This window comes from Gossypium hirsutum, chromosome D10 (genome assembly GCF_007990345.1).
Source record: "Gossypium hirsutum isolate 1008001.06 chromosome D10, Gossypium_hirsutum_v2.1, whole genome shotgun sequence".
Lineage (NCBI taxonomy): Eukaryota > Viridiplantae > Streptophyta > Magnoliopsida > Malvales > Malvaceae > Gossypium > Gossypium hirsutum.
In genome coordinates this window covers 29,990,724-30,005,357 of record NC_053446.1, presented here as the reverse complement: position 1 = coordinate 30,005,357, position 14,634 = coordinate 29,990,724, and the positions used below count along the sequence as shown (strand labels likewise).

General features: G+C 31.9%; 1 protein-coding gene across 1 annotated transcript; it reads right to left on the bottom strand.

The window, feature by feature from the left end:
- Positions 1-4,169: 4,169 nt before the first annotated feature.
- Positions 4,170-8,092, bottom strand: LOC107914856 (leucine-rich repeat extensin-like protein 5). The gene is made up of 3 exons (XM_016843906.2): positions 7,746-8,092; positions 4,620-5,396; positions 4,170-4,470 (listed from the first exon to the last, which is right to left on the bottom strand). The coding sequence occupies exons 1-3, from the start codon at positions 7,810-7,812 to the stop codon at positions 4,439-4,441; spliced, it is 876 nt and encodes a 291-aa protein (XP_016699395.1). The 5' UTR covers positions 7,813-8,092; the 3' UTR covers positions 4,170-4,438.
- Between the last annotated feature and the right edge of the window lie 6,542 nt (positions 8,093-14,634).

Genomic DNA, 14,634 nt, shown 5'->3' with positions numbered 1-14,634 from the left:
TCTACAATTTAGGGGTATCGAAGTACAAATAGAGGCACGTTGGTACAATTCAAGGTATAATTAATTATAAGTGTTTAATTTCATAGCTATAATGTAAAATATACAAATATAATTTCAATTAGGCATTGAAATACTATGAACTTACATTGACACTAGAGCGTTGAAATGCAATTGAGGTAATTCGTGATTTTCGCCTTTCCTCGATTTAATTCTAGTTGAGATTTATCTTGATCTAAATAAATAATTATATTCAATTAATTATTTCAATCAATCTCAACATTCAATTCAATCTATAATTCACATTTATGCATAATTACATTTTTACCCCTAAGATTTTATCCTTTTTACATTTTAGTCCTTAAACTCGTAAATTAAAATTTATGCAATTTCATCCACATACCATGCTAGCCGATTTACCTAGGGACTCATATCAACCCATACAAATCATCAATTCACAATTTTACCATGATATTTTTCTACTTTTACAAAAAAGTCCCTAAATGATAATTTCATCAAAAATCACTTTACAAAAGTTGTTTATTTAACAACAAGGACTCATAATATTTCATTAAACTTCAAATATCAAGCATAAATGTTCATGAAAACCCTAATCCTTTAACAATTTTGCAAATTAGTCCCTGAACTAGCTAGACTAAGTTGCAACGATCCTGAAAACATAAAAATCATTAAAAATAGAGCAAAAACCACTTACATGCAATAGGATAGCTTGGCCGAATATAAAAACCTCCTCTAATGGTGATTTTTAGTTGTCTTTGGTGAAATGAAGAAGATGATTCATTTGTTTTCATTAATTTAGCCTTTAATTACTAATTTACCATATTATCCTTTAAAAATATACATATTTTCAACAAAACCAACCCATGAATATCCACTAACTATATAATGGTCTATTTACCATCTAAGTTCTCTTATTTTAAAGTTTCATAGCTATATGATACCTTTAACTACAAGAACTCCATTTTTGCATATTTTACGATTTTGTCCTTTTTACTTAATTAAACATGCAAACATCAAAATTTCTTAACGAAATTTTTATACGAAACTATCAACACACTGCATACATTAAAATATTAATAAATTAAATATTTTCACGTCAGATTTGTGGTCCTAAAACTACTGTTTTGATTTCATTAAAAACAGGCTGTTACACTAGCACCGACTACATTAGCTTTCTACTTTCCTTTCTCATCATTTTCGGTGGCCCTCTTATTTTATTCTAAATTTTATAACATTCTGACTTAATGTGACTCATCTTTTTGCAATAACCACATTGCTTGTCGTAGTTTCTTAATTTTGATCTCGCTCTTGATCTTCTTTGACCTGAATCCTTAGATTGTTGCCTTACTCTAGCAACCAAAATCAAGACTTGCCCATCTCACTTGTTATTTGAACCTAAATCATTTTTTATTTTATCATTTATTAATAAGTTTCCCTTCACGTCCTCAAACGAGAGTCTCTCTGCAATAAATTAGGATTTCCTAAAAGGTTTGTATGAAAGAGGCAAAGAACAAAGTAATAACATTGCTTGATCTTCATCATCTATGTTGGCCTTGGCATTCTTCAGGTCAATTAGAAGGGTAAAAAATTCATTGATGTAAACTCTAATAGACTCACCTTCTGCCATGCGAAATGTGTATAATCGTTGTTTTAATACCAAACAATTTGTGAGAGACTTTGTCATATAAAGAGCTTCCAATTTCATCTATAAGGCTGTTGTTTTCTCCGTAAGTACCTCCTGCAATACATTGTTCGTGAGGCACAACTAAATTGCTGACAGTGCTTTCTCATCAAGCTCTTCCTATTTTGTCTGATTGGCATTCGCAGGCCTTTGCCCTGTAACAACCTTCTTCAGATCGTTCTGAACCAGAATTTTTATCACCCGAACTTGCAACAAATTGAAATTTATGATCCCATCAAAATTTTTGATATCGTACCTTATTTCCATCTCTGAACAGGTTGAATGTAGAAATCGAACCAAGCTCTGATACCATTTTGTTGGGGTAAACCCGAATTATGCAACGAACAAGAATGAAAATCAAGAAAATTGGACACAAATATTTATGTGGAAAAACCCTTCTGAAAAGGATAAAAAACCACGAGCAAAGAAAACTTCACTAAAATGGAAAAAAACAGAAGAGGAGTACAAGATGGAGAAATAAACAAACTCGAACACGAAATTACAAAGTTCTCCTAAAATTCTCACAAACTCTCTCCTAGTTTTTGTTGTTGAATAAATCTTTTTAGGATTGCTAAAAGCCCTATTTATAGGGTAAAATTTGTGACTAATCTTATTAGAATATCTTAGAGTTATTAGAGTTCGACTAAGAAAAAATAACAAAGTTTAACTAGGAGAAGAAACTCGGTTGAGTAGGGAACATGTTGCCACATTGTAACATTGCTATCAACTCATTGGGACGTCACTTGTCGCGTCGTCAGGATGATGGGTTCTTCTTGTCAGGACGTTGTGTGTCGTGTCGTCGGCTCTTCCTCGTCACAATGTCGGCTTTGTTTCATTCGAAATGCGAGGCACACTCTAATAATACCATTTTTGCAAGATTTTCAAAATCGGACTGGTAGTCAAATTGGTTAGATTACTAGTTCCTGGTCGAACTAGTTCATCTAGTTTGGTTGAATAATATTTGTTAAAAAAATCATAAAAATCAATATATATATATATAGATAGAGACAAAATCAATTCAACTGGTCTTTAGGTTAGTTCAACTTGGTTCAACTAGCTTATGGACCAACTAGTCCTATCCCTTATTCCGAACCAATCTAATTGATTCGACTGCCTAGTCTAATTCAAAAAGTAGTACTTTTGATCTTATGAATATTTTACATAATTTATTTTATAAAAAGATATAGGAAAAAAAACCTTATAATCATTTTATTTACTTTCTACAATTTAACAAAATAAAAGTTATAATTATTCCTAAACTTTACTAATTTTAATTAAGCAAACAATATATATATATATAATTTTTTTCGATTAATCTTCCTTCCTTCCTTTTCTTTTACTTTCCTTTCCTTTATAATTATTTATCAAACATAAGAGGCATTTGGTACATGTTTAATGCACTAAAGTTATAATACATTCCTTGGAATATAATATTCCCTTAAGAATTATTTCCGTAAAACAATGGAAGATAATTCTCATGATTATATGTGTGAAAGTAACTTTATAGACAATAAAAACAATTGCTAAAATAAAAATAACCATTATTTTATTCTAGTTTAAATTATTAACTTATTTATCATAAAATCTGATCCATTTGATTTTTCTAAAAAAAAAAAACATATTTTAATATCTACATTCGTAAAGCAAAAATTGAAAGGGCTGCTAAATAATAAAATAATTGTTAGAATTTTTAATCGGCCATACACGTGTGTACCTTCAAGTAATTGGAAAATTATTTAATATATATACATTGGAGTTTTTTAGACTCTACAAACAAATAAGTTTGAATAGTGTATTATAGAATGGTATAAAAAATAAAAAGAATTAATTATATAAATAAATGTGATACTTGTCACACCCTCAACATGTTTATAAAATAAAAAAAATTCCACTAACATTCTATCAAAAGTAAATATTTATATTTTCTTTTATATATTTTTTATGGATGTCTAGTATTAAAATAATTTCAAAATATATGTAATATGTGAATACATTTTAACTTAAAATTAGATGCCTTTCAATATACTCATGTATGCGAATTGATTAACAAAATGTGAGACAATCATATCTTGTAAATTAATTTGAGTATTTATTAATAATAAATATTACTGAAAATATTATTAAATATTTAATTAAAATACTTATTAATAATAAAAATATTAAAAAATATATTTTATTTTATAAAGACAATTTTGTCAAGTATCATTACATTCATAAGAAAAAATATTTTTGATCAGAATTTATAAGAAAGTGCTAGTGAATCAAATGTGTTAATATAATTTTCTTAATATTTTAATTAATATTTTTCTTTGTAAATTAAACATTGGAAAGTAAATTTTTTATCAAATACATTTTAAAAATCACATTCTATTAAAATTTAGATAATATCCAACGTTACGGAGTAAGCCGCTAAAAAAAAAAAAATCAAATCTCAATTAAATCCAGCGCTTTGTCGTTTTTACATATTTTTAAGAGTTAATAAATAAATAAATAATCCAATTCCTTTTTATTCCAATAGTTTTGCAATGCATTGTACAATTTTCACGAGGGCAGGAACTATTATAAACCCAAAAAACATCCTATATCCAAATAGGGTTGCCTAAGAAAATTTATACTTACAAAATTTATGATTGGGTCAGGTAACGCGAAGGAAAATTTACTTTCTTTATTGAAAAAAGAAAAATAAGACAGGAAAAAAAAATCTTCTAGCTGTCAAGGAGAGATCCCTATCTTCATCAATCAGTCGTACTCAAAATGGCAACCATCGTAGCCTGTTGGTACAACAAAAACAATTAACACAGAAACAAAAATGTCGAATTAAATAGCAATTCAAATCGTAATGTCTTCGCTGATTTCAATTTTTCATACTTAAAATAATAAATGATAATAATAATAATAATAATAAACAAAAGAAACTCACTTGGATCAACTGTGACAAGTATGGCAGTGCCTCCAAATTCACATGTACCACCAGAGTACTTTGTTCTTTGCCAATAACTATTAAAAGCATAAGAAGCATGTGCATACAAAGTGTCAGGGTGAAAGCATGGCCCACTAGGCTGAATGGAATTACAATCTGCTCCAGATCCACATGCATAGTTCATAGCTTCTTGAATTATTGGGTCAGGCACCGATGGCTTAGCCACGCACCATAAGGCTGTGCTTGGAGCCACATTAGGAGGTGGTGGACCCGTTGGTGGAGGGTACACTATTGGTGGTAGAAACACTGGTGGGCTTGGATTAAACCCAATTGGAGATGGGACATAGAATGGTGGGCTAATCACAATGGCTGGTGGACTGGGCTCATAAATTGTCGGTGTTGGTATAGCTTGCGGTGTGTTTGGGGTGATCGAGAATTCGGGCGGGCTTAGACTGGTCCCAGTGGTGCTTGGTGGTGGGCTTAGGCCCGGAAGAGTAGGAGGGAAGCTAGGTGTGGACATTCCGATGGGAGTTGGAAGGGTTGAAGCAGGGGCATTAGGGGGACTACAATAAGGGGGATAATTTACAGGAGGTAGAGAATCAAAAGGTGGCAAAGAAAATGGTGAGCTTACTCTATATGGTTGAGTGTTGGATACATCAGTAGGTTGAATCACTAAACTCATGAGGTTACTCATTAGTTGCAATTTGTTTGTGTGCTTTGTCATTGAATTTCTTCCATGTTTTAGATCTTTGACTAGTCCCATTGGTTTTCTTGCATCTAACCAAAGCAAAAACAAATATATTTACAATTAATATCTCAAACTTAGGATAATAAAAGAGTTATAAATGTTAAGATTCAAATATTGAATTTATTGGACACATCTTATAAAAGTGATTATATGAATCAATTGGATTAAAGTTCGGATTTTATTTAAAAAAACTATAAAATGATGCCCATAATCAAATTTTTATTAATTGAAAAAAGATGTAGATTACAGGTAAAAGTATCATGGAGGCTCCTGTATTAGGAGTTAGATTGTATTTTTCCATATCTACTCAAAATATAGGCAAATTAGTCATTGTATGTTAGATCAAAGAGCAAATTGATTATTTCTGTTAAAACTTTCATCCATTTGTACTGTTAAAAACTAGTGTGGCTAACTGAATAACCAGACAGTAACACGTGGTGTGCCATGTATACTTTATGATGACATATAGAAACTAATTTTTAACCGTAGAAATTTATGAAATTTTTAACAAAAAGACTGGATTACTTTTTGATCTAATATATATGGATTAAATTACTTTTTTTTGGTAGAGGAGGCAAAATGCAATCTAACTCCTAGTACAAGGGTTTCCATGGTACTCTCAGGGCAAATCACATGAAATTGAATGCAAGACTCAATCTTGATAGGCTAATTTTGGTAAAAGAATTAGGGAAGCTCATGTACTTAGGGGTGAATTGTATTCCAATCCCTCTACTAAAAAAATGGACAAATTATCCCTTATACATTTTGAAACAAGCAAATTAGCCCATTCGTTAAATTTTATTTGTGGACATGCTGAAAATTATTTTTTATGGGTAAACTATAAAAATAATCACCCAACTATGCTTTTCTTTCTATTTTAGTCACCAAACTATTAATTTTTTCGATTTAGTAACTAAACTTTTCAGAATTAAATATTTTTGCCACCCTGATGTGGGCTTTTTTATTGGTCTAGTAACAAACTTAGTCCTCTAATGTTTACACATTCTATCAATTTGATCCTAAATATAAAAAATTCAGCAAATTTAGCCCTCAATATTTACAAAAATTTTTCATATTAGTTCTAATTCTAAAAAATAATAAATTTGGCCCCAAACATTTATAAAATTTGTCAATTTAGTCCCAACTCTAAAAATTTAAAAATATTTTTAAAAAAATCATTTTTAACCTTGTATAACCCATTGACTAACCTACGTGAGATATTAACATAAGAAAAAAGAGTTCCCTCTTTCAAGTCACTTGCAAAAAAACTCTAAAAAGTTGGGATAAAACACAAAAAAAAATTAAGATCCAAAAGAAAATAAATACATTAAAAACGTTAATAGTTCGGTCGTAATGCAGCCAAATATTTTAGATAAGTTCCAAATCAATTAGTTTGGTCTAGTGTAAATCCTAAATTATAGTAAAAGAAATTGTTGCAAGCTACTTGGAAGAGGATACTCTTTTTCTTATTTTAATATCTCACATGGGTTAGCTGATGAGTTATAAAGCGCTAAAAATGATTGTTTTTCAAAAATATATATTTTAAAATTTTATAGTTTGGACTAAATTGACAGGTTTTGTAAATATTGAGGCCCAAATTTATTGAATTTTTTAGAATTAGAACTAAAATGACAAATTTTGTAAACAATAAGGGCTAAAGTTGTTGAATTTTTTTATATTTAGGATCAAATCGATAGAATGTGTAAATATTAGAGGGTTAATTTTGTTACTAGACAAATAAAAAAATTCACATCAACTCAGAGTGACTAAAATATTTAATTTTAAAAAGTTTGGTGACTAAATTGAAAACATTAATAGTTGAGTGATCAAAATAGAATAAAAGGTATAGCTGAATGACTATTTTTATAATTAATCCATAAAAATTAATTTTTAACTTATTCATGTCATTCTTTAATAGATAAAAGGCGGAATGCAATTTAGGCTTATCTATACTTTCACGGCTAAATTTCCAATTGAAACAGAAACTTAATGGCAAAGTAAGCTTAGTATATTCCAAGTAACCCTTTTTGACATGTCAACCGACTAAATAAAGTTGATGGCACATCAGCGAAAACGATTGATTTATTAAATAAATAAAATATGATAGCTACACAACTCTTCGTGTTGAAGGAATTTCACGCTTCCATTCCATTCCATGGAATCGAGTTTACATTGAAAAGGTGGAAATTTTGAAATGGAAACTATCAAAAAACAAGATGACAATCTTACATAGTTGATTAAAAAAATATATATTTGGGTGTAAATCTAACACAAAAATCTATATAGATCATCACAGTCTGCACAGTGAAGAAGTGGAAGAAAAAACCACAAAAATTATACATTAACATTGATTAATAATAGAGTAGAGATGGGCTTACCGCAATGAATGAACAAAGTGGCTGCCATTGTTGAATAAAGAAGGAATATCCAAATCCTGTGTTCCATGATTCAGTTTCAGCAATGGCGAAGCAAATATTAAAGAGGCCGAGGGGGGAGGGGGGGGGGGACGATGTTCAAATTCCGGACCACTAATAGGGCAGAAGACAGATATATAAAGACAAGGAAAATAGACAAGTAGCTTGGTTGGTCATTAAAGATTTGATTCTTGAGGAGCTTCACTTTGCTTACAAATGTAAATCTGAATAATATTAAAATGGGATCAAAAGGTCTATCACAAGATGGATTTTAATGGAAGTTCCGCTTTGATCATCACTTTAAAATAAAAATTTATATATTTTTTATTGCTGTTCATGCAAAAATTTGGCATATATTCTTGCTTCATATCCTAAAATTTTATCAAAGTAAGGTTTTTGGTTTCCCTTTTGTATTGCTTGCTTTCTACTCAAAGCTCTCACTTTCTCTTTTCTTTCTCAATATCTTTAATGAGTATTTTTGCAAGGTTGGGGAAACACTTGAGCCACCTTAAATTAAAATAAACCTCATCTTTTTGTTTGGTAGTGTTGATAGAATGCATAACAAGAGAAGAAGACAAGGTAGTGTAGTGGAGATCGATTCACCTATAGAGGTTGAGAACCAGAGCAAGGACAAGAGGATAGGCTGATTGAAAAGATAAATGCTTAGAGTAACTCTAGGGTATAAAAGGGATCGAGCCCTTGCCTATAGTTTTTCAGGGTTTTTATAGGAAAAAAGTCCCATTGTCCATTGGTATGATATTGTCTAGATAAGCGTTTAATCCCGTTAAATGAGTAATGGATAATCACGGGCACATATTATAGGACTCTATTAGTATGAGGTAATTAAGCCTAAATAGACTCCTTATTGTCTTGGAAGTGTGTTTACCTTAAGATAACGTTTTCCTATGAACACGGGTGGTAGGTTTCGTTTAAAGTGGGTTGGATGGTTGTGCTCAGAGGGCCAATATAGAATCAACAATACCTTTTGGGCTTGACACTTCTCTTTATGGAAAAGGGTTATTATTATAGCCCCCTAGTCGAGCGGGAGGTTAAAAAGTCTTTCGGGAGACATGCTCCGAGAGTCTCTTAAAGGTTTATCTAGCTAGAGAAGAAGAGACACCATCAGACAATTTTCATAAATGCGATGTTCTTCAAGGGAGTGGCAGTCATGATGAGGAGCATCTGACATTGTTTAGGTGGCCGAATGTTATTAGTCATGGCTTCTAGTCTCCAAAGTGACATGTTTGTGAGGGATAACTAAGAAGTCTATAAATGGCTCTTCTGCTGTGTCTGAGACTACTTTGTTGTTTCAAAATATCTTGCCTGAGATTCTTGTTTAATTTTCTGGCTATTTCAAAATTTTCTTATGTTCGTCATTTTTTCATTTTTGGTAAGGAGAGGGGGGAAAACTAACAGGTCTTCAACGAAGAGGGGTAGGAGTAGGTCTTCTACCGCCGACAATAGGATGGAGATGACGATTAATAGGCCAACTATAGTCGATTCTAGGAGGCTTTCGATGATCGAGAGCCACAAGGGACAAATCCTAAAACATTTGAGGGATTACGATGAGCCGGTGGCTGTCATCGAATGTAAGTGCATGACAACAAAACAGGAAATGAGATGGGCATTAAGATGTAGGGGCCTTCTTACTAGGAACCCCAAGTATGAGTTTAGTTTACCCATGGGGAAGCATAGTTTAAGCTCTATGTTTAGGCCATGTTTTGGCGAAGAGAGACCAGGATTTTACTTGTCGTTATTCTTGTTGGAAGTGAGGTTTCACCTGTTGCCTCACCAATTTGAAATGAACTTGTTGAATTTGTCCTCTTTGACACTTGGGTAGCTGGTTGGGAGTTCTTGGTGGTTAATAATTAGATTTATGATCAAATGTGGTCAGAGGAAGATATGGCATTTTGTGCCTCATTTTCTATATATGTATACCCTGCAGGAGAAGGTAAGATATGATGGGGTGTACCTAATACGGCGAAGAGAGAAGACTGAATAGCTTATTTATGGAGGAGTGGGGAGGTTGAAGCTAGATCTTAAGAAATAGATTTTGGTAGAGTTGAAGTTGGGGGAGCCTTTTGGGTTTCTTATTGAATTGAGAAGACCAATGCCTTCTCGTTATCTTCACCGTCTAGGGCTGGAGGATATTCTTGATGGGGGGATACTTATAATCTTTTAAATCATACCAGTGTTTTGGTTATTCCCCACGACACCTCCCTTTGTAGGCTATTCCCCTATTGTTTTCGAGGTAAGGGGGCTATGAGGTTGATTTGTCATAATTTGATTTGTCAAATTAGGTTATCCAAGAACATCACCTAAAAAAGGGTATCACGATATCAAAGCATGGAAGTCGTGATACCCCTGACAGTGTTGAAAACAAGGAAGATGGAGCTATCAACAATGGTATCACAATACTAGCCCTAGGGTATCGTGATACCCAAACTCTCAAAGGACCCCCATGTCAAGCTAACGAGGATACCGCGATACCTAGCCATGGTATCGCGATGTCACTGTCAAGGGAGAGAGAAAATGATGGCAGGGGTAGTGTAAACCCCTAACCCGTATCTATCGTCGAAATAGGGTTATGAAGCATTACTGTACAAACGGAAGATTTAAACATACATTTCATACATTATCATAAAAACATTATAAAACAATCATTTACGTACATATCGACCCTTAGTCAAGCCCTCAAGGCCTGAGAAATACCTTAGAAACGATTCGGGACTAAATCGGAAACATTTGGAAAGTATAGGAAAAAGTTGCAAAATTTTGACTACAGGGGTCACATGGCTGTGTGGCCAGGCCGTGTGCCTCACACGGTTGAGACACACGCCTGTGTCTCAGGCCGTGTAACCTTTGAACTAGGGATACATGGCTGTGTCCGAACCCGTGTCCTTACTAGTTTAACTTTCGAAATAGCCCCACATGTCCGTGTACTAGTCTATGTAATAGCTTGACTTGCATGCAATATGACCTACAGGGGACACATGACTGTGTCACCAGACCGTATGTCACACACGACTGAGTCATACCCCGTGTCTCAGGCCATATGAACATGAATTTGCCCAAAATCAAGTCATTTCCAACACCATACCATGCATACACCTAAAGGCATTTTGTGCACATAATCAAGACATAAAAACCTTACCAAAACATGCATATAATTACCAATTCAATAGCCTTAAATCAATCAACCAATATGCCATTTCAAGGCACCTCACAAGCAACATCAAAACTTACTTACACATGCACATTTGTTCACATTTCCATCATCAAACATAATTCAACTTCTAACAAAACATGCCACAATTATGACAATTAACACTTTCATCACAAAACATGCCACAATTATGACCACTAACACTTCCATCACAAAACATGCCATTTGAGCCATTCAAAACATGCAACATGATATAGTCACATGGACAAAAATCAACAAGGTATCAAATATACCAATATAGTTATCTTACATAACGTATACATACCAAATCAATTTCAAACCATTTTCAAACATAATAGCCTAGTTCAAATATGAACTAAAACATGTCACAAGTAACCATTTTCTAATTATCATCAACATGCCAAGTGACTTATATCAACAAGCACTTTAAACTAATCAACATCACATAACTTGGTAAGGTATCAAAGTGTATTAAACCAATATATCTTTCCAAAGCTTACACATAGCAAAACATCATTAACACATGCACTATAACACCATTACAATTGTCCTATATATGCCATTATAAACCGTAACTAAAATACTCATAGACTACTGAATTGTCCATTAGATAGTGTGATAGATCACTGATGAACTTCCAACCAATTTAGCTTCTAATAATCTGTAAACTAAAGGAAAAAATAATTACGTAAGCAATGAATGCTTAGTAAGCTCGTATAAACTTTAAACATAATATTCCATTTCAATAATGAAATTTATAGGATAAATATAAACCCATACCAATGACATAAGATTTATAAAACCATATAACCATCAACTCACATATATTTTTCATTCATACATAATAGGATTTTATAAAACATATTACACCATTATCAACCTTTTCTTAAGATTATGAACCATTTTGTTTACTTACTTTCCATTCCATTCCAAATACTTAGCATAAGCCTAAAAAACTTTATCAACTCACGAGTTAGTGCATACAAACATAATTCACTTGAACTAAACATATGATGATCCATTTCCACGTGAACATATTTCATTTGAATTATTTAACCTTTCCATGAACATATGCATATTGCCAAATGAAAGCTTACCTTTTCAGTCCTTTTCATAAATACATGATATAGTTCATTTGAACACTTGCCATTCCTTTCCTTTTCATGTCCGTTAAACCACTTAGAATATCATCGAATACTCGGGAAAACTCACACGAAGTGTGCTTAAACATATAGCCATAACCTTTCCTTTACATCGTTGCTCACACGAGCTATGAAATAGGCCTGCTCACACGAGCTGTGGGCTAGAATGTATGCTACATGATGCTACTCACATGAGCTGTGGAGTATCCTCAACAAATTCAAAATGTAGAATCTCAGCCATCGGTAGGACATCCAAGACCAACGCCTGAAACATGAAAACCCTAATGACATGTCATTTGTATCCTATGAATTTCTAAAGTTTAACCGGGACTCGATAGCTGTCAATTCATCATAATGTGGATACATCCATATATATATTCATTCATTTACATTAAAAACAACATAATAAACATTTAATTTAATTAACATTATAATAATTATAGTTCATACGAACTTACCTGGCTAAATTGCAACAATGACTAAGTGCATGAGTTATTTGGTAATTTTCTCTTCTCGAATTTCCACTCGTTCTTGATCTAAATTAATAATTTCATTCAATTCATGAATTCAGACAGTAAAACCAATTAATTTTATGCAATTTAGTCTTTTTTGACATTTTTACAAAATTACCCTCAACTTTTCATTTGTATTTAATTTAGCCCCTATGTCCTAATCATGCAAATAAACCAATTTTATTAAAAATCTCATACCAACTGAATGTTAATAGCATCCATTACAGCCCAAATTTGTAACAATTTTACATCAAGTCCTTAAACTATAATTACTTTAGCAATTTAATCCCTAAACATTTAAATCATTAAAAATTACTTAACAAAATACTTATAAATAACAAATAATACTTCAAATTCATCAATTAACATCTAAAATCACAAAGATTCATCAATGAAAACATTAAAAATCTTTAAAAGTTTCAAAAACGAAGGTACAGGCTAGCTAGACCTAGTTGCAATGATCTAAAAAACATAAAAATTAGAAAAAACGGGTGAAAAATAGCTTACCATACAAGAATATAACCATGGAAAAAACCTTGAAAGCCTTTAAAAATGGCTTCCTATGTTATGTTTTCTTATTTCGGTGGAAGATGGTGAATAAAAACAACATTTGGTTTTTATTTTACTTAATTTAACATATTAAATTAATTAAATTATTTTAACATAAAAACAATTCATTTAACACAAGCATTGCCGTCCACTACATTACACTAGGGTCTAATTTCCATTTAGATCCCTAAACCAACATTAATTTTGCAATTTAGGTAATAAACATTACAATTTACTCCTTTTCAATTAATTAACCATCTAAACATTAAAATTTCTTAACGAAACTTTAATACAACCTTAATAACACTCCATAAATATTTATTAAAATATTTAAGGCTCGGTATATTGAAACGAGGTCCTGATACTTTATTTTCTAAAACCACTTGACTTTAGGGTCATATCACTTGACTTGAGGGTCATACCACTTGAACCTAATTATTAACTCAATTAGCATAAATTTCCAAATTAAAATTTATTTTAATATCATATTTGGCGCGTAAATATTAAATAATAACATTTACGAACTTACTCGTCGAATTTGTGGTCTCGAAACCACTGTTTTCGACATCACTGCTAAACGGGCAGTTACAGGTAGTTCTTGTCCACAATGTTTGCCAACCAAAATTAGATGATCAAGGGCAAATTGGTCACCTTTTTTTTACGTTGTAATCAGTTCAAAAAGCCTTCTTTTGGCTGAGAGAAAAAGGAGACCTTTTAGTTATTCATCTTTTTAGCTTAGGGTTTAATGTTTTTCTCATCTTTTTAGGATTCAAACTGTTTCTATTCTAGTTTAATGCTAAGTTAGTTAACTAAGTTTTTTGGTTCAACTTTCCTTGTAGTTACACTTTAATCCTTGAATTTAATTTTATCCAGCTTTGTTGCATTTAAGCTATTACAAATAATTTCTTTAGTGTTTTTATTCATCTATTTTGCTGCCATTGTTGTATTCTCCAAGTTTTTGAAAGAAAGCTTGAGTTTTTATTGCCTTGCTTTGTGATTAAGTTAATGCCATTTGAGATTTATTATCTGTTAATAATGTGTTTAGATATAAGCATGAGTAGCTAAATTATAGGTGGTTGGTTGATAGAAATATGAGAAGTTGATTTTTGGGTTTAGGGACTAAATCGTAAAATTTGAACTAAATCGAATAGACTTCAAAACTTAGTATTGATGCTCCTAAGGGGAAATTAAGGTAAGTGAGATCGAGATGGGATCTTATTGGGCACTAATTTGATAGTCTCAAGTTATTTTGGTGTGATTGAGAGATAAATAAAACAAATTAGTTTAAATCGGTAAAATTTAGATCGAGAGGTACAATTGTACCAATTTAGGAGTATTAGAGATTTAAATCCCTAATTCAAAGGTTAACCAACCACACAGAAGTCAGCCAACCTTTCTCTGTTATCATATTTGTTAGTTTTATACTTTGCTCAATTTACATTTTAATCATTTTCCATTCTTAG